Source organism: Chiloscyllium plagiosum, unplaced genomic scaffold (assembly GCF_037043375.1).
Source record: "Chiloscyllium plagiosum isolate Xiang-an unplaced genomic scaffold, Cpla_swu_hap1 HiC_scaffold_37, whole genome shotgun sequence".
NCBI classification, from domain to species: domain Eukaryota; kingdom Metazoa; phylum Chordata; class Chondrichthyes; order Orectolobiformes; family Hemiscylliidae; genus Chiloscyllium; species Chiloscyllium plagiosum.
In genome coordinates this window covers 38331794-38359346 of record NW_028270175.1, presented here as the reverse complement: position 1 = coordinate 38359346, position 27553 = coordinate 38331794, and the positions used below count along the sequence as shown (strand labels likewise).

The 27553-nt window shown below is 41.0% G+C and overlaps 1 protein-coding gene across 9 annotated transcripts in view; it reads right to left on the bottom strand.

Moving 5' to 3' along the window:
* cep104 (centrosomal protein 104) overlaps positions 1-27553 on the bottom strand; it is a 229230-nt gene that overhangs the window by 104805 nt on the left and 96872 nt on the right. For all 9 annotated transcript variants that reach the window (XM_087980590.1, XM_087980588.1, XM_087980592.1 and 6 more), the window contains one exon: positions 15817-15993. In XM_087980590.1, coding sequence (XP_087836716.1) covers positions 15817-15993 — 177 coding nt within the window. The remainder of the gene's footprint in view (positions 1-15816; positions 15994-27553) is intronic.

Genomic DNA, 27553 nt, shown 5'->3' with positions numbered 1-27553 from the left:
AATTCATTCCACACTCAAACCACCCTCTGTGTAAAATATTTGCCTCATGTCTTTTTAAAATCCCTCTCCTCTCACCTTAAAAGTGTGCCCCTTAAACTCTCCATCTTGGGGAAAAGACAACTACCATCAACTCTATCTATACGACTCATTATTTTATAAACTTGTATCAGGTCACCTCTCAACTTCCTACCCCTCCAGTAAAAAGTCCTAGTCAGTCCTAGTCAGCCTTTCTTTATAACTCAAACTTTCCACATCTGGCAACATCCTGGTACATCATTTCCAAACCCTCTTCAGCTTCCTATAACTGGGTGACCAAAAGTGGACACAGTATTCCAGAAGAAGAATGTTCTGTCGTGTACGACCTCAATTTGACATCCCAAATCCTAGATTCAGAGGACTGAGCAGTGAAGGCAAGTGTTCTAAACGCCTTTTCATGAGACACAAACCTTAAAAAATTATGGACATGCACACCTAGGTCCCTCCGTTCTACACTATCCAAGACCCTACCATTAATTGTATACATCCTAGCCTTGCTTGTTGTACCAAAATACAATACATCGCATCTATCCAGATTGAAGTCCATCTGCCATTTTTAGAGGTAGGTTCTTTAAACCAATTGACCCATTTGATCAAGATCTCAAGTATATTCATAATCTGTTTGTTTCCAGAGATTCAGCAACTGCAAAGTACACATTCCCAAATAGCATTCACTATAAATGAAAAAAAAAGCAAGACCGCCCTCAAAATGTTGTCTTATTTAATGATGCGCTGTAAATGTCTTTACCATATATTCCAGATGTAGGAATGTTAGTGGAAAGAGACTATTTGTTTACTGTGGAAATTACCTGTTTTTGGACCACAATAACTCAAACAAGCGTCATTCTCTCTATAATTCAAACAATGCCACAAATTTTTTTTTGAAGAAAGGTTATGCTACCAACAGAACAGTTTATTCTTTTATCAGCTGGATACACCACCTTACCTAAGGAGGCCTCTTCCCTATCCACATGCAGGTACACTAGTCCTCACTTAAAGTTGTGGTTGCTTTCCTGAAAAGTGGGACTTTAAATGAACCTATCTAAAAAGCTGGAGTTAGATTCTGAAGGATAAAACCTTAAGTTATCTCAGGACTGTGACTTGAAAGAAGTTCTGGAATTTACATAATAATCACTTAAAACCTGTATCCTCATTCTAAGTGTTTAAAGACTGAACAGCAATCCAGGTTTGCTCAGTACTTTGCATCAGTAGTATGACACTTGGATCTTTTACTACAAATTCTGTGCGCTATGATCCTGCCACACTAGCTATCTGACGAAGGAGCAGCGCTCCGAAAACTTGTACTTCTAAATAAACCTGTTGGACTATAACCTGGCGTTGTGTGATTTTTAAATTGGCTATTTCTTCTCCATTGCATTAATGATTTTGCATATATGATAGAATAATAGAAATTTTTAAAGATCCCCGTAACAGCTTATCTAGAAATATAAAACATTCTGGAATCTTGCATCATCCCTGTGCAAAATAAGTCATGTCTCACTTTATGCACCTTGTTCAGAGCATGAGCTACAGAAGACTTGAACCCATTTGAACTGTAGCATGGGCTCTTTTTACATCCAATCAGACAGAAGTAAACGGGGTCTCTTTCTGATGAAGATGTTAAACCATGTGCATTTCTGACAACTGTAAAAAACACAAAATCAATATGAGTGTTCAAAGGTCTGGAATGGGACATGACCACAACTTTAACTCACAAGTGAGTACGCAATTGAGTCATGATTAACAGTGAGCCATAATGTTTTGCAATTGGCTTAATTTCAGACTTAAGTTTTTCCATCATCTAATTCTATGACCAAAGTGCTATTTTATGCTGTAGTACAATTCCAACTACACTGGGCAACTGAGCTGATTTTCCCTTCCAAGGCCGAGAAGCAACAGGATCAATTCTATCAGTCCTACTGACATCTCCAACTGACAACCACCGTGGTACAAACCAGAAACCAATCCAGGAATCCAGTCAATATGACTCTGTTAACATGCTGCTTACACCAATGCCCTTAAAGCAATTCACTATCCAATTTAGTTATAAAGCAAACCTTTGTGGCAGAATGGCATATGATACAGAAACTCTAAATATATTTTCCTTGAACGGAACAAGGATGATTACAACTAAGTTGAAAAATTTGAACTAAGATTTTGGAAAAAAAAGCTTCAAGAGTAACAGGCGTTTTGTTTTTTTACACTGCCTTGTCTTGATAAAGCACAAAAGCTAATGTTGACAGAAATTCTCGTTCCCAGAGATCATAGCCACTAAAAAAAGAACTAATTTTAAAAATATTGCTTACTGAAGAGTTTTGTTGAATTGTTTCAAATGTTAAAATGAATCTGAGATCAAGAAATCAGCAAATGGGAAAACACATGGACGTATATATTGTAAACAGAAATATACTGTTTGTTTGGCTCAGTTGTATCATGCTTGTCTTTGATTCAAATGTTGTGTGATCAAATACCAAGAACTTCTTCAGAATCCAGGCTGATGATTCAGTGCAGCACAGATATTAGAAATCATGCTGTTCATATAAGACAAACTACATGTCCATGCAGGTGAACATAAAAGGTTTCCATAGCATTCTTGCTTGAAGAGCATGGAGTCTCCAGATACCCTGGTCGACATTTAGCCCTCAACCAACAATATCAAAACAAATGAAATGGCCAATCATCTTAGCACAACAAGTGAGACCTCGCAATATATAAACTGGTTCCATTTTGATGACAGATCAATGAGTGCCTTCCAATATTAATTATCAAACTTATGTACTGTGCATTCAGTGGTCATAAAGTCTCATAAAAATACAAATTATTCTTGGAATGAAATGCTTAATTGATTTGAACAACGACAGAAGAGGAAAGGACCATTTCTATAATAGATAAAGAAACAGAGAAACCAGGAGCAGGGTTAGCCATTTGGCCCTTCGGACCTGCACTGCCATTCAACATAATCATGGCTGATTGTCTATCTCAACGCCTTATTCCTGCTTTCTCTTACACTCTTTAATACTTATAAAATCTTAAAAATTTTGATCTTGCTCATGAATATATTCAATGAACTGGCCTCTACAGCCTTCTGTGGTAGAGAAATTCTACAAAGTCACTGTCATTTGAGTGAAGGAACGTTTCTTCATCTCAGCCCTGAGACCAAATCCCCTGGTTCAAGACTCCCTGACCAGAGAAATCAAACTCCCTGCAACTAAACTCTCCCAACCTGTTAGAATTTTGTACCTTTCAATCAGATCCTGTTTCATTCTTTTAAACTCTAGTGAATACAAGCACAGTTGATCAAAACTTGCCTCATAGCACAGTCATGTCATCAACTGCACAATACCCTAGGCATGGTCTCACCAAGACCATGTATAACTTCCCTACTTCAGAATTCAAACCCTCTTGCAAAAAATATACCATTTGCTTTCCTAATTATTTGCTACGCCTGTCTATGTTCATAAGATACCCGGATTCATTCGTACGTCACCTTTTCAAATACATCACCGTTTATATACTCCACTTTTTTTTTTACATCGAAGTGCCTAACTTCATATTTAGCGACATTGTACTATATTTGCATGTGTTGCCTACTCACTCCATTTATCTAAACCATTTTGTCTAACCCATTGTCTTTAATGCGAGGTATATCGTGGATAAGTAATTCATGAAAAGATGAAGTCTTCAAGTTGAAAAGGATATATGAAGAGCCCACAGCAATATTGGGCTTGGAACCCATGCTGTTAAATTGATGAACATGATGGCTGCATTGAATAGCAAAATTATTAATCCAGTGCAATGAATAAGGTAAATAAGCACAACACTGCATTTATGAATGCTTTATTGCTTTTGAGATGACATTCAACAGGCTCCATCCCTTTCAGTCAGGTTTCCTAACTTTTAAAAAAGTTTACTTGTGGGATGTAGGCATCACTGGCTGGCCAACGTTTATTGCCTGTCATTAGTTACTCTTGAGAAGTTGGTGATGAGCTACCTGCTTGAACCATTGCAGTCAATATTGTGTAGATTGACTCACAATGTCATTGGGGAAGCAATTCCAGGATTTTGACCCAGGAACAGGTCAAACATGAAAGAACGGTAATATATTTGTATGTCAGGATGGTGGAGCTTGGAGGGGTACTCATAGATGGTGGCTCTCCCATATATCCACTGCCCTTGTCCTTCTTTATGGAAATGGGTTTGGAACATGCTGTCTAAAGATCTTAGGCAAATTTCTGCAGTGCATCTTGCAGGTAGTAAATACTGCTGCTACTGAGCATCGGTAATGAAGGGAGTGGATGTTTGTGGATGTGGTGCCAATTAAGCAGGCTGTTTTGACTTGAATGGTGTCAAGCTTCTGGATTGTTGCTGGAGCAGAACGCATCTAAGCAAGTCAGACTTCTGACTTGTGCCTTATAGATGATGGACAAGCTTTGATCAGTCAGGACGTGAGTTACTCACCAGAGCATCCCTCGCTTCTGACCTGCTCTTGTCGCCACTGTGTTAATGTAGTGAGTCCAGTTGAGGTTCTAGTCAAAGGTAACCCCAAGAATGCGGATAGTGGGGGATTCAGTGGTGGTAACACCACTGAATGTCAAGGGGGGTTAAATTGTCTCTTAATGGAAATGGTCATTGCCTGGCATTTGTATGGTACAAATGTTATTTGCTAGCCAAAGTCTGGATATTGTCCAGATCTTGTTACATTTAAACACTGACTGCTTCAGTATCTGAGGAGTCATGAATGGTGCTGAACATTGTGCAATCAATCATCGGCAAACATCCCCATTGCTAACCTTATGAATGGAAGGAAGATCATTGATGAAGTAGCTGAAGACACTTGGGCCTAGGACATTAGCTTGAGGAACCTCTGCAGAGATGCCCTGGAATGAGATGACTAACCTCCAACAACCACAACTATCTTATGTTCCAAGTATGACTCCAACCAGGGGAGAGATTGCCCCTGATTCTCACTGATTCAAGTTTAGCTATGGCTCCTTGATGCCCTACTCAGTCAAATGTAGCCTTGACATCAAGTGCTGCTATTCTCCCATTACCTTTGGAATTCAGCTCTTTGGTCCATGTTTGAAACAAGGATATAATGAAATCAGGAGCTGAATGGCACTAGCGAAACCCAAACTAGGCATCAGTGATCAGGTAAAAACAATGACTGCAGATGCTGGAAACCAGATTCTGGATCAGTGGTGCTGGAAGAGCACAGCAATTCAGGCAGCATCCAACGAGCAGCCTGAATTCGCGGATGCTGCCTGAATTGCTGTGCTCTTCCAGCACCACTGATCTAGAATCAGTGATCAGGTGCTGCTTCATAGCACTGTTGATGACACCTTCCATCACTTGACCAATGATTGAGGATAAACTGATGGGGTGATAAATCAGTTGGGTTGGATTTGTCCTGCTTTTTGAGAAAATGGCATACTTGGGCAATTTTCCATATCATCAGGTAGATGCCAGTATTGTAACTATACTGAAAGAGCTTGGCAAGGAGAGCCGCAAATTCTGGTGCACACGTTTTCAGTATTGTTACTTAAATGCTGTCAGGATCTTTGCAGTATGCAGTATTGCGCCCAACCATTTCTTGATATCATGTGGGGTGAACTGAATTGGTTCAAGACTGGCTTGCAAGGGGTCCCCGAGGGGAGGTCGTGATGATCATCCACTAAGTTTGATGCAATTGCTTCGCATATCTTTTGGAATGATATGCTGGCCTCTCACACTATTCAGGATGGGGTTATTTATGGAGCCTCCACCTCCAAAAGAGAGTAGTTTGAATATTTAAACAGGCTGTTATGCAGCATTCAGTGCCTCTAACCATTTTGTTGATATCATTTAGAGTAAATCGAATTGGGTAAAGACTAGTATCTGCCTGGAGGGCAAGGCGGATTATCCACTTGATACTTCTGGCTGAAGACTGCTGTGAACGTTCAGGCAATATCTTTTGCACCGATGTGTTGTGCTCTTCCATCATTGAGAATGGGGATATTTGGGGAGCCTCCTCGTCCAGTGGGTTGCTTAACTGTCCAAAAATATTCATGATTGGACTTGACTGGCAGGACTGCAATGCCTAAATCTGATCCATTGGTTGTGGGATTGATTGACTATTACTTGCTACTTATGCTGTCTGGCACACAAGTAGTCCTTTTTGGTAGCTTCAGTAAGTTGACACCTCATTTTCAGGTACGGCTGGTACTGCTTCTAGCACAGCCTCCTGCATTTTCCCACGGAACCAGCATTGACTCTCAGCTTGATGGTAATGGTAGAGTGGGGGCCATGCCAGGCCTTGAGGTTGCAGATTGTGGAGTACAATTTTACTACTGCTGATGGCACACAGCGTCAGAACTGTTTCTGCCACTGCCATTTCTGGATCATTCTCGATGGTCCACCGATTCATTTCTTTGTTGAACACAACCAAGTGGCTTGCTTGGCCATTTCAGGGGCAGTTGAGTCAATCACATTGCTGTGGGTCTGAAGGCACATATAGGCAATACCAGGTAGAGTGGCAGATTTCCTTCCATAAAAGATATTACTGAGCCAGACGGACCAGATTGTCATTGTCAGAAAAACAATAGTGACATGGTCACCAGTAGATTCTCAATTCCAGAGATTTTTAAAATTCAAATTTCACTATCTGCCACAGCAAGATTTGAAATAGGTTTCTTGAAGCATGCAAAGCAAATTCTGCCAGTACATCCTGGAGATAGCATACTGCTGCCAAGTAACTTGACTGAGTGAAGAAACAGATGTTTCAGCAAGTGGATGAAGTGTTGATCAAGTAGCCTATTTGTCCTTGGTTGTGTTGAGCAAAAAGTGTTGTTACACATGCAGTAAATGTGATTTTTAATGTTGCATTAGCTGGTACAGTGAATGCCATTGCCCAAAGAATGATGAAACCATCACAGCATAATCTGCTACTCTTTGGGACAGAATGCCTATTTGCATGCTATAACATGGCTGTGGATCTGCTTTGGCCATCCTCGAAGTTTTCTATCTCCATTGCATGGGAGAGGGTAGTAAACTACAGGAAATGGAGTCACCTCTTTTTGTCTCCCCTACCTCAATACACATTGCTGGCCTGAGTCAATGGCCAAAGCTCCAAATCTAGGATCTTGAAAATTTGTTGTTAGCTCAGAACCACATCAAGAAGTATATCAATCCACTAAATCACTGGATATTTTGAATATTTATTGAGCCTCTAACTCCAACTTGCTTCTTGTATTGCAGAGCACCCATTGCCCTTAAGGCATCCAATCCAAATCTCAATCTTTACCTTTCCATTTTTCATGATTTGCTTGTTCTTAGTATCTACTTATTTTTTGGTTCTCCCTGTGATGATACGCCTTAAGAGGTGTTATTTTGTCTCATTTGTTTTTGTATAGAGGTTTTAAGACATAAGTGACAAGTAGTCTGTTCCAAGCTAATAATGTGAACAGCTTGAGATGCCATGGGGATATTTTTCTAAAAAAAAGTTGAACAATAGAAGCAGCATGAATGGGTGGAGTCAGTCTCTCAAAAAACCAGGGTTTTCGTTTAATTTTCAGCAGTTGTTAGGGTTTTGAAGTTTGCTCTGGAAGCAGTCAGAATTTTTTCTATTACTGCTAAAAGCTTAGGTTCTCTTTCTGCTGCCAGAATTGCATGCGAGACAATCTGTTGTACTGAATTTATCTTTGAGGAGAAAATGAGGACTGCAGATGCTGGAGATCAGAGCTGAAATGTGTTGCTGAAAAAGCGCAGCAAGTCAGGCAGCATCCAATGAGCAAGAGAATCGACGTTTCGGACATGGATGCTGCTCATTGGATGCTGCCTGACCTGCTGCGCTTTTCTAGCAACACATTTTCAGCTCTGAATTTATCTTTGGCCAAACGTGTGTTTAAGGTATGTTTATATATTAGAACAGTGGCTGTTTAGTAGTTAAATAATTTACTCTTCTGTTAAGTTTCGAGGAGAAAGTGAGGGCTGCAGAGCTGGAGATCAGAGCTGTAAATGTGTTGCTGGAAAAGCGCAGGTCAGGCAGCATCCAAGGAACAGGAGAATCGACGTTTCGGGCATAAGCCCTTCTTCAGGAATGAGGAAAGTCTTCATTCCTGACTTTCCTCATTCCTGAAGAAGGGCTTATGCCCGAAACGTCGATTCCCCTGTTCCTTGGATGCTGCCTGACCTGCTGCGCTTTTCCAGCAACACATTTTCAGCTCTTCTGTTAAGTTTGTCAATGCAGTTGAAGTTGTACCAATTCCTATTCCTTTTATTTTAACTGGGGGTAAGAATAAAGTGTGTTTTACTTAAAGCCAAGTACTGTGACAAAACTAATTACATCTGGAACACAGCACCTTCCACTTGCCTTTCAATAAGATAAAAGTTTGGTCCAGTCTATCTTCTTGACATATTTGCAGGGTACTTACTCTGCTCCATAACATCCCTCATGGTTCGTCCTAGAATGTCTAACTGCTACCAACCGCTATTCCCTGACAATCACTATGAAAACATTGCACACTATCCTATCAGATGGAAAATAAAGACGAGCAATTTAATATAAATATGAACAACATTTAATATAAATATGAAATCCAAATTGCTTTACTTCGAAATGGTTGGTATTCAATTTTGTTAATTGAATGATTTATCTACACTTGCAGGTGTTTTCAAACCAACCTATTCAAGACATGATTACAGATGTTTGCAGCAGATGGGACTTGAATCCAGCCCTCTGGGTTCTGAGTTATGCATTCCAAGAATCCTGAAAAGGGACTCAAGGCAATATTTCTTGCATCATGCTCTTTGATATTTTAAAATCAACCTTTACAGACACACCTCTGTAGCAGTGGGATTTGAACCCAGGCCTCCTGGCTCAGAAGGAGGGATACTACCAGTGCGCCACAACAGCCAACTCCTGCGAAACTTGCATGCTTGTTCGGCAAGGAAACTGCTACCATAGCTGAAATAAATGAACTTAAACGCTAAATCAAACATGACTGTTACCTGTAAAATTTGCGCAAACATGAACTCCTAATTTTAGTACAATCAGAACATATACTGTAGCCCTGATTAACTACATAAATTCATAATGAGCTACATACCATGGGTAATAACCACTGTTTATGCTACCATTTACATATTATATCTATTAAAAAAAGAATTTTTAAGAAATGCCATACGACAGTACACTGTATAAAGCCTACTTTCAATTGCTTCAAAGTTTATTTTTTCAGCATAAGTTAACATGGTCTTCTTGTGGTCTTCTTCAGGAAGGGCTTATGCCCGAAACGTCGATTCTCCTGTTCCTTGGATGCTGCCTGACCTGCTGCACTTTTCCAGCAACACATTTTCAGCTTCTTGTGGTTTTGAATTGAAATATGTTTTTAACAACCGGAGACATAGCATTACAGATATGAAAACTACTCCTTAATAGCAATCTTTTCAAGGCAAATAATTTCCTTCAAACCTTGGTAGTATAGGCTACACATACAAAAACTTCATACATTTTTTCTAAATTAAAGCAACTATTGATAATCCAATATTTTATTGCTGCATTGTGTGAATAGTCTTCTGTTTAATCCATTAAAAGCAAGTTGCTTTTCAATTCGATGACTAACAAATTATTCTATTCATGCATGTGTTCCTTGGGGTAAAAATGCAACAAACAGCAGGGGAAATAAAAATAAATTCCACACTCTTGCAGCTGCAGGTCTTAAACACTGTACACACCTACATGCTCATATACTCACTATTAAATCAGAACTGAAGTATAAGTAAAAACTATCACTAGCTTTGATGATTGCTGGCTAATTACTTGAAAGTAGAATTATACTTGCTGTTCTTCATAATCATTTCTTAAATGCACCTCCTCCTCTTAGTTCATTATCCCTCTTCCTCTTATCTTCCTCTTACCTCCTTTACTTCTCAGAATTTCCACAAATTCTGACTCAGGACAAATACTTGTCCCCTATATTTCTCCACTTCTTTTCCATTAAATTCACCTCTCCTCATCCTTTTTTTTTTTAAATCACTCCTTCGCTGTTCCTCTTGTCCTCTCACCAACTGTTATTACCTTGCTGTCTGGTTTTCCTTGCCTATGTTTCATTCTATATGTACATATTTACCAAGTGACACCTTGTCTCATAGTCCCTAGCAGAACTATTACTCCCAGTAACACCATCTATCTTCTTGCTCTAAAAATGATCATGTCTGAACATTTTCATTTGTGGCAGTAGCAGCAGTATTACTTCTCAGTTAATCCTTTGTTGCACTTCAGGCTAATTGATTAAGGACTGACTGCCAGCTTATAGTGGATATGGTGGCACGTAGAGTCGAAAATAAACAAATTCTAAATAATTGTACAGCATCTGAACAAAGATTTTATTTACCATGAGAATGTGAAAGAAGAAGAAGTTGCTTTACCCCAAGAAAATAATTAAAGCCAAATTAAATTTGGATTTTTATTTTAAAATTTTTTAGCCTCTTCTACCACTTTCCTCTGCATATACTGCAACTTTAATCAAAAATTCTTCAGTCTAATGAAGTAGTAACAAAAATTGTTAACCAAAGTGGTGAATACCTTTTTTATTTCAGCTATTTGTAGTTTTTTTATTTTAAATAATTTAACTAAGTTTAGTATTTTGGTCAGTCAGTTTTTGCTTTGCCCGAAGTTATAATTCTAGACAAAAATTAAACTTGCCATAACTGGTCTTCAGCTTGTCAGACAATTTTGGCCACAATGCCACCATTATTCTTCAGCTTCAGGATATTATCACTTAATTCACCCACTCTGTGAATAGCTCTACACATAGTGTAGGTTTTATGTTAACCATTAAACCTTCTTGGTATTGTGTATTGTGTAACCTTGGTAATGTTCATTTGAATGGGAGCATGGTCCTTTGTATCAATTTATCCTTAGGTAAAGAGGGAATGTGAAAGAGAGGAGATCAAAGAACCAATCAAGCACCATCTGCAACAGGATTACCCAATATATCTGCATCAAAAAAAATCCATTTTGTCTGAATTTAAGGGAGTCAGTTCAAATTTCAGAAAGATTGCCACACAGTAAATGCGAATTTCAGAAAATGAATAAATTGATTATTTAATGAATTTATAAAAACTGCCACTGACTATTTAAAAGTACCTAGAAGCATTTTGTTGACTTTCATTCCAGTTAAAAACATAGCTTAAGAGAGACAAAGACTAGACCCTCCCCAAGCCCTGACCACAAGCACAGAGTTGCTCAAGGTACTATCACAAGATTAGAAGTGAGGATATTTTCTGATTTCAACATGCTCAGTTCCATTTGCTACTGCTTAGATAATGAAGCACCCTTTGCCTTGCAGGAGCAAGGACTGCTCAAAATTGAGATTAGTCTGACTAGCAGCAAGTAACATTCATATCACGAAACTGAGATAATAACCAAATTTATTGAGAGAGGATAATTAACTCTTGACATTCAAGGCATTACCATGGTCAAATACCCTGATTAGTCAGAACTTTAACCAAACCGTTTACATAAATGGTGAGAAGAGTAGACCAGAGACTGTGATTTCTATGGCAAATTCCACAAAACGTTTCAACATCTAAGCACAAGCCAAGAATGTGACGGAATACTCTGCACTTGCCTAGATGAAGCAGGTTCAATAACACTAGAATCTAGACAACGTCCAAGGTAAAGTAGACCACTTGACTGGCACCCAGCCTCCATGTTAAAACATTCACATCACTGCTGCAACAGAGTGGCTACTGTGCTTTCCATCTCCAAGCCACAATGCAGCAACTTGCCAAGTTTCCTTTGACAGCATTTCTAAGCCTGCAACCTCTATAACCTAGAATAACAAAGGAAGCAGGCACATGGGAATGCAAGCTCTCAGTCATACATCATCCTGACTTGCAAACAGACCACCTTTCTTCAATGTTATTGAAACAAGATCCAGGCCCAACCGCAACATGGGAGTACGTTTGCCACAATGACTGCAGCAGTTCATGAAAGTGGGTCACTACCACCAATCAAGCACCATCTACAACAGGATTACGCAACATTTCTGCATTAAAAAGGGTCAGTTAGGGATGGGTATTACATGTTGGCCATGCTAGGAACACATACATGCAGTGAATGAAAAATAAATTCATATGTTATCTTAAGTGCACACAAACATAGTTAAGTGGTTGTGCTTTGCTGAGTTAATCACAAGAAAAAGATAATTATTGAGTATCACAATTTTACAATGACTTATACATAAAACTACAAATATATCTGTACCTAAACAATGTAACATAACAGGATAAAGTAACTTTTTTGTTGAACCATCTTTGTATTACACAAAGATTTCTACACAATAAAGTCGTAGGTTTGTTGTGTGGACATTTTCACTGAATGCTATACTTATTATTTGCCAGGAAATGTAAAACAATATTTAAACTGCTCGCTCTTCTGGCTCAAAAAACTTGGGAGTTAGTTCTGGCTTTGATATGTTTGCGTCATGACTCAGGCTCAGGCTCACCTTCTGACTTCACTGCTGGCTCATTCTCAATTCTAGACTGATTTAGGAAAATCAAACTCTTAGTTACTGGATAACGTTATGTTTAAAAATCAGTGTTGCAGAGCACAGATCTAGTTTATCACTATGTTGGTGGTTACAAAGAAAAAAAATGTACTTAGCTTTTGAACTGATAGACAAGACAAATGGCAGAACAGGCACAAATGACTCTGCTTTAAAATGGACCATTCCAACATTTTCAAGGAAATTAAATCCACTTTAATGCTTATAGACAACTAATCGGGAGGCACTATACAACTTATAGAGTCAGAGTCAGAGCTGTACAGCACGGAGAAAGCCCCTTCAGTTCAACTCATCCATGCCAACCAGATATCCTAAATTCATCTTGTCCAATTTGCCAGCAATTGACCCATATCCCTCGAAACCCTTCCTATTCATAAACCTATCCAGATGCCAAATAGCTTATCCTGTAGTTGTATTTGTTCTGAGAATTAAGTCTAGTTTCACTCCATGACCACTGCATAATTAAACTAAAGGTAGCTTCCTGAGCATTGGATAGACCAGGCAAAAGTGAGGATTGCAGATGCTGGAAATCAAAGCATAGATTAGAGTGGTGCTGGAAAAGCACAGCAGGTCAGGCAGCATCCGAGGAACAGGAAAATCAAGATTCCTGATGAAGGGCTTTTGCCTGAAACGTCGATTTTCTTGCTCATTTGTAGACCACCATGGTTATAAAATGTTAATTTGGTCTGCTGTTATTCTTGCTAAAACATGGAAGCTAAAATGGTTTAAGGATCAGATAAGTTCCAAACAAATCTTTGAACTAGAAATAATATTTCTAAATAAACATTGAGGATAACAACCTTTCAGCTCCCTATAAATTACTGTGATGCTAGGATGACAAATTTATGTTTAATGATGTTAGTTGGATTTACATTGCAATGTAAAATAAGAAATGTACAAAATACATGACTAGAAAAATCATGAATTAAACAGTCAACTGAGTTAGATACACACATAGAAGTCCTACATTTGGAACTGGCTAAAACTGTGGAGACATAAGCTTGTGGTTAACAATGGATTTGAGACACAACACTAGTGGTGCTCCTCAGGAGTCAGTGGTAGGCTCCCTATTCTTCACCAATATTAATGATCTAGAACATGGCAAAATTGGTAAGATACCAATTGGTAAATTTATGCAAAAAAGTAAATGAATACAAACCTCCATTAAAAACAACTGATCTACTGTTGGAGCATGCAATAGCAAATAGTATTTAAGAAAAAAATTGCAGTGTCGTGCATGTAGCTAGGACCAACACAAAGTATACTTCTCATTTGTAGGAAATGGTACAGAGAGCAAAGAATCCAGGTGATACTGCATACAAAGATGTTAATGTACATAATGACTGCAGAAAAGCCATAGCCAAAGCTAACAAGCACAGGGCTGTCTGTTGGACCAGACTTACTTTGGTTACATTACATAATGGGTGATAGTCATGGCCTTGGAAAAGGTTCAAAAGAGTCAGGAGAATACTGTCTAACTGAAGGAACTTTCCATTTACTCAGCTAGTCTTAAAAAAGTGAACCTATTTACTTTACAGCAATGCAGACTTGGAGACGATTTGACAGCTATTTGAAATAATGAAGTTACATGCTTGTTCACAGTCTATTTTAGTTTCACAGATTGGGAATAGCCAAGGGACATTCATTTTTTCATCTTTGGCTTTTCTCATTTTACCTTGGTTTAACACATTGCAGGTTGATGGCCATTTTCTGTCTCCTTCTGTCAGATATCCATTCCTATTTTAATTCTCTCACCATTGCATCTTTCCATCTGGTCTTAGGCCTTCTTACTGACAGCCTCATCTCCATCACTAGACCTTCTCAACAACAGTTGACCAAGAATCTCTTATTAGCGACATTCTTTGATGCTTCCTCATTGCTCACTGATGCCCTGATGTACTCATGCCTTTCATGTCATGCATCCATCTCAGCCACTGTATCTCTCTTCTTATATTGCCTGTGTTTCTGCACCAGTTAACAAGATTGATATCTCAACTGTGTAGGAGTTTCTTCCTTTCAATTTCAGTGATATTCTCTAACATATAACACACCAGTGCACTTCCAATTATTCCAAAGAAATCTTGCCCATTGCTTCATCTGCATTTCATTGCTTGCACTTTCCACCACTGATCACAAATCCACAAAACTACTTCTGACAGGTCTGGGCCCATCACCTTTACTCTTATTCTCTTCCTAGGCTCAAATTGACAGCTCCTAATGTGCTTTTTATCTACTGAGATGTGTACCTCTACTTCCGATCTCATTGCTCTGTTATTGCATCCAAGTTCAGTGTCAATCCAGACAATAACTCAACTTTGGTTTAGATATTCACTGTTCTCCACACAACTACTTAATCTTGTCTGGCACTCAATACATGTACTGTAATAATCATATGTGTTTTAAAAGGAACTCAACGAACTTTAGAACCTCTTTAGACTTCATCCTGAGGAACCCAGTCTCACAGTCCCTGTTCCATGATTCAATCTTCAGAGCATGCAGTTAGAGTTGAATTTCCGTAGAGCTTTTCAAATCCTGAATCATTTCCCTTTCCTTTGAATACTGGTACTCAAACGCATTGCTTCTGTGTCTTTGGTATTTTTTCGACTCAACTATACCTGAACACAGGACTCACCTGGGAAAACCATAACTTAGAATACATTATATACATAATTTAGGATAGATAAGTTCCATGTAGGATACATAAGCCAATCAAGAAACATTTAAACTTCTGATGCAATCTATTTTACTAGCTTCAGGGAAGGTTTAGAACTTGAAAACAGATAGTAGATATCTGAAAATCTGTTCCAACTTCCAAGTGCAACAACATTTCTAATAAATAAAACAACAAAAAAAACAGAGGTTAAGAATCCAAACAAGATCAGAAAATACTCAAGCATGTTTGTCAGCACTTGCAGGGATAACATATAAAGTAGCATTTCAGGAGTAGATGCCTCACAATATGAAATGTTAACTAAGCTGTACCATCTACAGATATTACCAACTGCTGAACATGTCTGGCACTTCGTGTTTTTGGATACCTTCCTAGTGCTATTTAAAACAAAGAAGCTTTTTTAAAATAAGGACAAAACCCACAATTGAAAAATAAGATGCTATAATGATAGTAGTTATAAATCTCACTGAAAATATGTGATAGATCATGATATTAAGAAACAGCTAAAACAGCAACAATATTGGCTCTCTGACCAGCTTAATATGAAAGTTCATCACTCACCTTCATGACATTGTCTACGGTGAAGCCACTATTATCTGTACCTAACTCCTTCAGCAAGCGTTCCACCAACTCAATTTGATTTACTAGCAAGCGACCTGGAACTTGTGGCTTCAAAGGCTGCATTAACTGGGGTGGGATAATGAGAAGAGGTCGTACTTCTTTAAGCAGTGCCATTTCCTGAAAAGCAAGGAGATAATTATCTAAGTATCAATGCTTCTGCTTTGCTTTTTCTGTTCATTAAAATTGGTAATACTCAGAAGCTGTCAAAGATAATAGATATGATCTTTAATACAACATTACTGGACACTTTCATAACTGTCTCATGATTTTTTAGAAAGAACTGGAAGGGAGAAGTTCAATCAGAATCTTGAAAGAAGCTGGAAATAAAGAGGTTTTCCAAAAAAATCTACCTTGGATTCACAAAGCAGTACTTGGGAGACCAAGGGCAGTTATATACCATACATGCAAAACAACAGTTATATACCATACATGCGAAACTAAGTGAGGGGATCTCCATTTTCAGCTTTGCTTGGAAGAATTAATAATCAATTACATCAAAATGTCCTTAGAGACATGCCCTAGGTCCTACATTTAAGGCAAAAATTAACAGTGATGATGAGAAGCATTTTGAAAATTTACATAAAAATAAGAATGGGACTATAGTAGATCCAATGTCCACAATCCAAACAATACCAGCTCTGTACTTGAAATTGATTTGGAATTTTATTTAGTAAGAAGCTACTAACGTGATACTCCATGAAACATTAGTCAGCTGAATAGATTAAAACCCTCAAGACATCCAGCAAATTGAAGAAAATTATGATGATGCTAAGAGAAAGCTATTTCTATCATCCATTCAAAAAATCAGAAGTTGAAGGAAGTGAAAATTTCAAACCATTGTACATTCAGCAAACACAAAAGGCGAGGAGTAAATATAAACAGTTCAAATTTACTGATTTTTAAAAGTGTATCTATCCCTTCAATGAATAGATGATGATTTTGTTAAATGTGCTCTTTCAAATACTTGTACGAGAGAGACGTTTGTGGTTTTAAATAGTTTGGTTGCATATGTAGATCTACACTTTGGTTGCGAGAAAAAAATAATATTTATTTAAAATGTCGATTTTGTTATTAGAAACCTATGTATTTAGTTCAGAGTGAATAGTACTGGGGTAGCGCACTGAAAATCAAGCCCTGCTATTCCAGAGTCATCACAAAAGTTAAAGATTTTTAAACGAGGCAAATCCTCCAATTTACTTGTCTTTTAGACCCACGTTGACTTGGTTTCCATATCCAACAAAAATTTCTATAGATTACAAATAAATAAATTGTACTACAGTGAAACAAAATACAGCATAAAATCTGCTTCCTAGTAGTCACCCTTACCCACTATATAATCAGATAGAGACAAGAAAAAGATATGGTTGCTGTGAGCAAAGGCCAAGATCGGAAAAGTAGTTCAGTGTTTCCTGTTCACAGGATTTGCTGAGATGCTTCTTGTGATCAGAACATTGTTTTTTGATCTTCTTTCACCGACTTGCAGGAGGCACAGGATAACTGACTCACATTATAAAAGTTTCTTTCTTGTTAATTACAAGTCACAGCTTGCTGTAACTGCTGAATCAAAAGTAAACTGGTTCAGGTTCAAAATGTTTTTTTTACTGCAGTGAACAGAAATTCTGATGCTGTGAAATCTGGTGAGAACTGACACCACTTATTGTTGCAAGGCTGAATGCTCTCCAGGGTTTGCGATAGGCAGACATACAGGAGTTGCAACTGAAAGTTGTTGAATCATCAATGAAAATCACCACTTCTGAGCTTACTGAGGGCAAGTTATTGATGAAGCAGATGAAGATGGCTGGGCCTCAGACATTACCCTTGGAGAACTCATGAAGCAATGTCTTGAGGGTGACATGAATGAACCCCAAATACTATCATCATTTTCTTTTGTGTTAGGTATGACTCCAACCAGCTGAGTTTTTTTTTTCTCCAATCACCTATTATTCTGGTTTTGCTCAGATTTCTTGATACTACACAGTCAAATTATGCTTCACTTCCACTTTAACCTCACCTCTGAAATTGAGCTCTTTTGCTCATGTAAAGTGCAATTTAACAGCAGTTGGCACCAACCAGCATTCTTCGAACCACAGAATCGCTTTAGCGTGAAGACAGGCCATTTGGCCCAGAGTCCACACTGACCATTTGAAGAGTGCCCCACCCAGACCCACACCCCTACCCTATCTCAGGCGAATCCACCTACCCTGCACACTGCTGGACAGTACAGGCAATTTAGCATGGCCAACCCACCTAAACTACAGATCTTTGGACTCTGGGTGGAAACCGGACCACCTGGAGGGAACTTATGCAGACACAGTGAGAATGTGCAACCTCCACACAGACAGTCACTCGAGGCTAGAATCAAATCTGGGCCCCTGGAGCTGTGAGGCAGCAGTGCTAGCCATTAAGCCATGAGCTGCCCTTCGATATGGTCCTTGTTGACCACATTACAGCACTGTTCTGGTGTAACATTATATTTATAGACTCAGAGATGTACAGCACGGAAACAGATCCAGAAGGTGGAAAGCAAGAGGCCAACAAGGAGCAGATTAGAACATGCAAATCTAGAAGGAACAAAATCACGGATGCAAATTTCAGCAATAGATGAGCCAAGGCAGCGACAGAGTCAGGCGATGATCGAGCAGTTGGAAAAAGACAGCCTTTGTGAAGGTTGGATACTCATCTTTAGGCCAAGCAATACACCAAAAGGTGCAAATAACCTCAGGCAGGTGCCAGAATAAAGAATGGAATGGTGTCAGCGAAAAGCTTGTTGTGTGGACCACAGCAATGGGACATTGTGTTGGTGTTTCAATATTTAATGAGAATAATTGTCTGCTCATCCAACTCGGTCAGGCAAGAAGTCTAACAACTTAGACATAATGAAGGGATTGAAAGAAGTGACACTGAGACAGAACTGGAGGCCATCAGTGAACACATAGGTGTCACCAAGGAGATGCATATGGAGAAGTAGAGACCCAGGATAGATCCATGGGGGGGCACAAAAATTAATGGTATAGGACCAGAGAAAATACGAATATAAGTTAGGAAAATATACCACATATTTGTTTCATTTGTTTACAACATGAGTTAATTGCTTGATCCGAGTTACTTAGAGTCACACAAACAGAAATAGTCACTTTGGTCCAACCAGTTCATGCCGACTGTAATCCCAAACTAAACTCATCCCACCTGCCTGTGCTCAGCCCAGGTCATTTGCTAGGTCATTTCAGAGGGCAATTATGAGTCAATTGTATAACTGTACATCTGGGATCCATGTGAGGTCCAACCAAATAAGGAAGACATTTATTCTTTGCCAAAAGAACGTGAGTGAGCCAGAAGGGTATTTATGACATTTGGCAATGGCAATGGTAACATGGTTACGACTAGACTAACATAATTCCAGGTTATTTTTCACGGAATTCAGATTTCATCATATGCCAAGGGTGAACTTGAATCTCTCTCTCTCTCTCTCTCTCCAGAAATGTAATCTGGGACTTTGAACTATTGCTCAACATTGGGCCACAACCCCTCACACATGCAGGAAACAAAAGATGCTGAAGAGTATACAAAATTAGAACAAAAATGCCACTTTTAATGCATAGGAAAGTAAAATCCATCAAATCAGTAAACCCACAGTGGATCAACGGACTTGCTGCAATTTGATCAATATCCATAAGAAACAAGCAACAATATTTAAGTTTATTTGACCAACAGTGAACTTTTAAGTGAAACCTTTGATGTCAAGAAACCTGAGAATTCATAATTTTCACTCCTCAATGGCACACCATATGACTTCCCTGTTCCAACATCACTGTGGATGTGGGCCCAGCATGAAAACGTGTCACTCACTACTAAGAGATGTAAGATCAATGCCCATCCATAACCAGGTTCAACACTTCATTTAAATAGAAGACAGACAAACTAATGACTGAATTGTTAAAACAGTACTTCATCCAGTCTTTTCCCCTGACCCATGACACTTACTGTAAGAACACATTCATTAGCCAGATAAGATTAATATGACTCATGAACATTCTCAACGTAATCTTAATCTAGACATAATACAACATGTTGAATTGGCACTTCAATCACTTTCTGACTGAGATCTTTCTTCCAGTTGTTTCATCAAACACAGAACTCCAATTGGGGTCTAATTTGTAATTATTTGAAATTAGAGACAATTTGGAGTTACATTGATAGGCTGCACAATTAAAATTTCTCACTATACTTCAATACTGAATAGAAAATGGAGATGAAAAACGCAAACTAAAGGAAGTCAGCTCAGAAAGACATTTCACGATTCACTGAGATAATGAGCAATGCGGTTGTAAAAGTACAGCTCTCAAGCTGCACATGAAGCCAGTAAAAAGACTGTTGCCTTTATAGCAAAGCTTATTCTGAATGTCGACATTCAATCAGTTGCCAATGACTTCAGAATGAATCTCCCAGGAACACAGTTCTCCAGTAAATAGACTAAATGATTGTTCCCTTGTAAACACATCTGTGAAATGCAGGGGAGCTCAAAATATTGATGCAGTTGGCGCTCTATGTTGCCAGCAGACAACAAGATGAACATTGTCAGTCACTCTCATGCTTTTGTAATGAGCAAGCAATTACAAAAATTACATCAGCCACCACCCTGCTAGAAACCATTACTATAGTCGACAAGTAAGCCAACTCCTTACAAGCCCATCTAGTTACACCCATTAGGGAACTGGTAAAGCACTCCTAGGTTTCGAAACTAAAATAAAGTCCTTCACAATTTCAATGAAGATTTCACCAATTCAATATTTTGTTGCTGAGTAAACTTCTATTTCTCTGCTATACTTGATATTATCACAAGTAATAGCACAAAACTTGGCAACCTGTGCATCAATGTACAATTTCCTTGTTCTTATCTTTATAATGATAATTTTCAAAATTGCCCTTAATGATTTCTTCTAAATATGAAATTCTTGCAAAGAACGTGACAATGGTAAAGCCACATTAATTAGCATTCATTGGTTACCCTGAGGTGACAATGATGGACCTCTTTCCTTGCATGAAAGCATTTGTCTGTAATGGTGGTACATCAACCATGATGTTACAAAGAAATCCCAGTATTCTGACCCAGCAATGAGTCAAATCAGGCTAATAAGAAACTTGGATCAGGAGGGAAATTTATGTAAAGATAATGGTACTGTAACCATAACATTCAGAATTATACTCAGGAGATAGAAACTACAGGGGTTAGGAACTTGGACAAGTTTCTGCAATATATTCAACATATTGCAGATAGGGTGCCAGCAAAGGAAATAATGCAGTCATCACTCAGAGTTCATTCAGTGCCCTTGGTTCTCTCAAAAGTATTAATCAACGTGGATGAATGCTAATACTGGTTGAGGAACATGTTAAGAGACTAGCCAGGTGTCTCTGACTGTGTTTAACCTGAACCAGAGAAAGACCTCAGGAGATTTATGGTTAATTGGAGGACTCTCAAAGTCTCACATACCTAACCTGACATCACTGTAACCTGTCTGCTTGAAGTAATCATATCAGACCCAAAATGTTAATTTTGTTCCTCCCTTCAAAGTTTGGGAGAAAATTTGTAGCTCGGGTGCTCGTTGTTGTGGTTCTGTTCGCCGAGCTGGAAATTTCTGTTGCAAACGTTTCGTCCCCTGTCTAGGTGACATACTCAGTGCTTGGGAGCCTCCTGTGAAGCGCTTCTGTGATATTTCCTCCGGCATTTATAGTGGCCTGTCTCTGCCGCTTCCGGTTGTCAGTTTCAGCTGTCCGCTGTAGTGGCCGGTATATTGGGTCCAGGTCGATGTGTTTGTTGATGGAATTTGTGGATGAGTGCCATGCTTCTAGGAATTCCCTGGCTGTTCTCTGTTTGGCTTGCCCTATAATGGTAGTGTTGTCCCAGTCGAATTCATGTTGTTTGTCATCTGCATGTGTGGCTACTAAGGATAGCTGGTCGTGTCGTTTCGTGGCTAGTTGGTGTTCATGGATATGGATCGTTAGCTGTCTTCCTGTTTGTCCTATGTAGTGTTTTGTGCAGTCCTTGCATGGGATCTTGTACACTACATTAGATTTGCTCATGTTGGGTATCGGGTCCTTCGTTCTGGTGAGTTGTTGTCTGAGAGTGGCTGTTGGTTTGTGTGCTGTTATAAGTCCTAGTGGTCGCAGCAGTCTGGCTGTCAGTTCTGAAATGCTCCTGATGTATGGTAGTGTGGCTAGTCCTTTGGGTTGCGGCATGTCCTCGTTCCGTTGTCTTTCCCTTAAGCATCTGTTGATGAAATTGCGCGGGTATCCGTTTTTGGTGAATACCTTGTATAGGTGTTCTTCTTCCTCTTTTTGCAGTTCTGGTGTGCTGCAGTGTGTTGTGGCCCTTTTGAATAGTGTCTTGATGCAACTTAGTTTGTATGTGTTGGGGTGGTTGCTTTCATAGTTCAGGACTTGGTCTGTGTGTGTGACTTTCCTGTAAATCTTTGTGGTGAATTCTCCATTCGGTGTTCTCTGTACCATCACGTCTAGGAATGGGAGTTGGTTGTCCTTTTCTTCCTCTCTCGTGAATCGGATTCCTGGGAGTGTGGCGTTGATGATCTGGTGTGTGTTCTCTATTTCTGTGTTTTTAATTATTACAAAGGTGTCATCAACATATCTGACCCAGAGTTTGGGTTGAATTTGTGGTAAGACTGTTTGTTCTAACTTTTGCATTACTGCTTCTGCTATGAGTCCAGAGATCAGTGAGCCCATGGGTGTTGCGTTGATTTGTTTGTATCGCTGGTTGTTGAATGTGAAGTGTGTTGTGAGGCACAAGTCCAGTAGTTTGAGTATGCCGTCTTTGTTGATAGGTTCAACGTCCTGTTGTCTGTTATGTCTGTCCAGCAGGTTGGCTATTGTTCCTCTCTCTTCACAGATTCCACCAGAGCTGAGTTCCTCCAGCACTTAGTTTTTATTTTAGATCTCCAGCAGCAGCAGTATACTGTTTTGAAAGCCTCTGCGACCCCCATCTTTTTACAGTGTAAGCTATTGATGGGACAAGATATTTCCTTGAATGATGACGGCAATACCTGGGAAACAACCGTATTGATGACAGTGAGAGTGCAATTATGTCATACTGTGCTTTACTCATATGTGAAACAGATCTTTCAACTTGAACAGTGCCCATATTTAAGAGATAGGCCTTGAATTATTAAAAGGTATTATAATCACCTAGTCTTATCCTGGTATGATGCATGGGTGATTTTTGATTGGTCAATGAACTTTACATTGTTAGACTTCACAATAATTGTTTACAATTGGTGGCTTAATGGGCCTCTACCTCCAAGGGTGAAAAATCAGCATTTCATATCCCACAAGAAGTGATAATACCATAAAATAGCTGTACACTGTACCTCAAAGGAATAAGACATTCCTTAAAAGAGGTGACCAAAGTAGGATTGCCAGAGGCAATAAATTAAAATCTGGTGTATATTTTGCTAATTATTTCATTTCACATATGTTTCAACTAAAGTAAGTGCAAAACTTACATGTCCCAGCGCAAACAGACTTAACTCAAATGATCTACGCCAGTCTTTAACTTGATTACTTCAGTTCACTTATCAATGTCAACCGATATCCTTCCATTCCTTTCTCCCTCATTTACTTAACTAGTTCTTCTTTAGATGCATCACTGCTCATCCATTCGAGCACATCAAGTGGGAGTGAGTTCCACATTGTTACCGCTGAATAAAGATGCTTCTCCTCACTATACGTAACGACTGTTGACTCTTAATTCAGAACGTCACAAATTTCAGTTTAAAGAGAAATAAACCTTTATTTATTGATGTCAGTCTCACACTGTAATCAACTCCTCTTGACCTGTAAAATGGCCCATTAAGTCTGCGACAGACTCTGGGTGACACCAAAGAAGTCTCATAGCCTTCTTGTGGTGGCAGCCCTTGATGAATCTCTGAAGCTCTCGTTTGGGTATGACTGATACAAATTTCTTAACATCACATGGTTAATTGCAATTACATTATTAAAACAGGAATTTCTCAACCTTACAATGACAAAGAATTGCTATCTTCCTGTTACATATACTGAATTATTCACATAGAGTCATAGCGTCATAGAGATGTACAGCATGGAAACAGACACTTCGGTCCAACCTGTCCATGCCGCCCAGATATCCCAAGAGAGAAAGTGAGGGCTGCAGATGCTGGAGATCAGAGCTGAAAATGTGTTGCTGGAAAAGCGCAGCAGGTCAGGCAGCATCCAAGGAACAGGAGAATCGATGTTTCGGGCATAAGCCCTTCTTCAGGAATGAGGAAAGTGTGTCCAGCAGGCTAAGATACAAGGTAGGGAGGAGGGACTTGGGGGAGGGGCTTTGGAAATGCGATAGGTGGAGGGAGGTCAAGGTGAGGATGATAGGCAGGAGTGGGGGTGGGGGCGGAGAGGTCAGGAAGATGATTGGAGGTTAGGAAGGCGGTGCTGAGTTCGAGGGATTTGACTGAGACAGGGTGGGGGGAGGGGAAATGAGGAAACTGGAGAAGTCGGAGTTCATCCCTTGTGGTTGGAGGGTTCCCAGGCAGAAGATGAGGGGCTCTTCCTCCAAACGTCGTGTTGCCATGGTCTGGCGATGGAGGAGCCCAAGGACCTGCATGTCCTTGGTGGAGTGGGAGGGGGAGTTAAAGTGTTGGGCTACGGGGTGGTTGGGTTGGTTGGTCTGGGTGTCCCAGAGGTGTTCTCTGAAACGTTCCGCAAGTAGGCGGCCTGTCTCCCCAATATAGAGGAGGCCACATCGGGTGCAGCGGATGCTATAGATGATGTGTGTGGAGGTGCAGGTGAATTTGTGGCGGATATGGAAGTATCCCTTGGAGCCTTGGAGGGAAGTAGGGGGAGGTGTGGGCACAAGTTTTGCATTTCTTGCGGTTGCAGGGGAAGGTGCCGGGAGTGGAGGTTGGGTTGGTGGCGGGTGTGGACCTGACGAGGGAGTCACGGAGGGAGTGGTCTTTTTGGAACGCTGATAGGGGAGGGGAGGGAAATATATCACTGGTGGTGGGGTCCGTTTGGAGGTGGCGAAAATGATGGCAGATGATACGTTGCACATGGAGGTTGGTGGGGTGGTAGGTGAGGAGCAGTGGGGTTCTGTCCTGGTGGCGGTTGGAAGGACGGGGCTCAAGGGCGGAGGAGCGGGAAGTGGAAGAGATGCGGTGGAGGGCATCGTTGACTACATCTGGCGGGAAATTGCGGTCCTTGAAGAAGGATGCCATCTGGGTTGTACGGTTTTGGAACTGGTCCTCCTGGGAGCAGATGCGGCGGAGACGAAGGAATTGGGAATGTGGGATGGCGTTTTTACAGGGGGCAGGGTGGGAGGAGGTGTAGTCTAGGTAGGTAGCTCTGGGAGTTGGTCAGTTTATAGTAGATGTCCGTGTCGATTCGGTCACCCGAGATAGAAATGGAAAGGTCTAGGAAGGGGAGGGAGGAGTCTGAAACGGTCCAGGTGAATTTGAGGTCGGGGTGGAAAGTGTTGGTAAAGTGGATGAACTGTTCAACCTCCTCGTGGGAGCACGAGGCAGCGCCGATACAGTGATCGATGTAGCGGAGGAAAAGGTGGGGGGTGGTGCCAGTGTAGCTGCGGAAGATGGACTGTTCCACATACCCTACGAAGAGGCAGGCATAGCTGGGGCCCATGCGGGTGCCCATGGCTAATCCTTTGGTTTGGAGGAAGTGGGAGGATTGGAAAGAGAAGTTGTTCAGGGTGAGGACCAGTTCAGTCAGTCGAAGTTCAACATCGATGACTGTATCGGCGCTGCCTCGTGCTCCCACGAGGAGGTTGAACAGTTCATCCACTTTACCAACACCTTCCACCCCGACCTCAAATTCACCTGGACCGTCTCAGGCTCCTCCCTCCCCTTCCTTGACCTTTCCATTTCTACCTCGGGTGACCGAATCGACACGGACATCTATTATAAACCGACCGATTCCCACAGCTACCTAGACTACACCTCTTCCCACCCTTCCCCCTGTAAAACCGCCATCCCATATTCCCAATTCCTTCGTCTCTGCCGCATCTGCTCCCAGGAGGACCAGTTCCAAAACCGTACAACCCAGATGGCATCCTTCTTTAAGGACCGCAATTTCCCGCCAGATGTAGTCAACGATGCCCTCCACCGCATCTCTTCCACTTCCCGCTCCTCCGCCCTTGAGCCCCGTCCCTCCAACCGCCACCAGGACAGAACCACACTGCTCCTCACCTACCACCCCACCAACCTCCATGTACAACGTATCATCTGCCATCATTTCCGCCACCTCCAAACGGACCCCACCACCAGTGATATATTTCCCTCCCCTCCCCTATCAGCGTTCCAAAAAGACCACTCCCTCCGTGACTCCCTCGTCAGGTCCACACCCGCCACCAACCCAACCTCCACTCCCGGCACCTTCCCCTGCAACCACAAGAAATGCAAAACTTGCGCCTACTTCCCTCCAAGGCCCCAAGGGATACTTCCATATCCGCCACAAATTCACCTGCACCTCCACACACATCATCTATAGCATCCGCTGCACCCGATGTGGCCTCCTCTATATTGGGGAGACAGGCCGCCTACTTGCGGAACGTTCCAGAGAACACCTCTGGGACACCCGGACCAACCAACCCAACCACCCCATAGCCCAACACTTTAACTCCCCCTCCCACTCCACCAAGGACATGCAGGTCCTTGGGCTCCTCCATCGCCAGACCATGGCAACACGACGTTTGGAGGAAGAGCGCCTCATCTTCTGCCTGGGAACCCTCCAACCACAAGGGATGAACTCCGACTTCTCCAGTTTCCTCATTTCCCCCCCCCCCCACCTTGTCTCAGTCAAATCCCTCGAACTCAGCACCACCTTCCTAACCTGCAATCATCTTCCTGACCTCTCCGCCCCCACCCCACTCCGGCCTATCACCCTCACCTTGACCTCCCTCCACCTATCGCATTTCCAAAGCTCCTCCCCCAAGTCCCTCCTCCCTACCTTTTATCTTAGCCTGCTGGACACACTTTGCTCATTCCTGAAGAAGGGCTTATGCCTGAAACGTCGATTCTCCTGTTCCTTGGATGCTGCCTGACCTGCTGCGCTTTTCCAGCAACACATTTTCAGCCCAGATATCCCAACCCAATCTAGTCCCATCTGCCAGCACCTGGCCCATATCCCTCCAAACCCTTCCTATTCATATACCCATCCAAATGCCTCTTGAATGTTGCAATTGTACCAGCCTCCACCACATCCTCTGGCAGCTCATTTCACACAAGTACCACCCTCTGCATGAAATAGTTGCCCTGTAGGTCTCTTTTACATCTTTCCCCTCTCACCCTAAACCTATGCCCTCTAGTTCTGGACTCCCCGACCCCAGGGAAAAGACTTTGTCTATTTATCCTATCCATGCCGCTCAATTTTGTAAACCTCTATAAGGTCACCCCTCAGCCTCTGATGCTCCAGGGAAAACAGCCCCAGCCTGTTCAGCCCCTCCCTGTAGCTCAAATCCTCCAACCCTGGCAACATCCTTGTAAATCTTTTCTGAACCCTTTCAAGTTTCACAACACCTTTCCGATAGGAAGGAGACCAGAATTGCACGCAATATTCCAACAGTGGCCTAACCAATGTCCTGTACAGCCGCAACATGACCTCCCAACTCCATTACTCAATACTCCGACCAATAAAGGAAAGCATA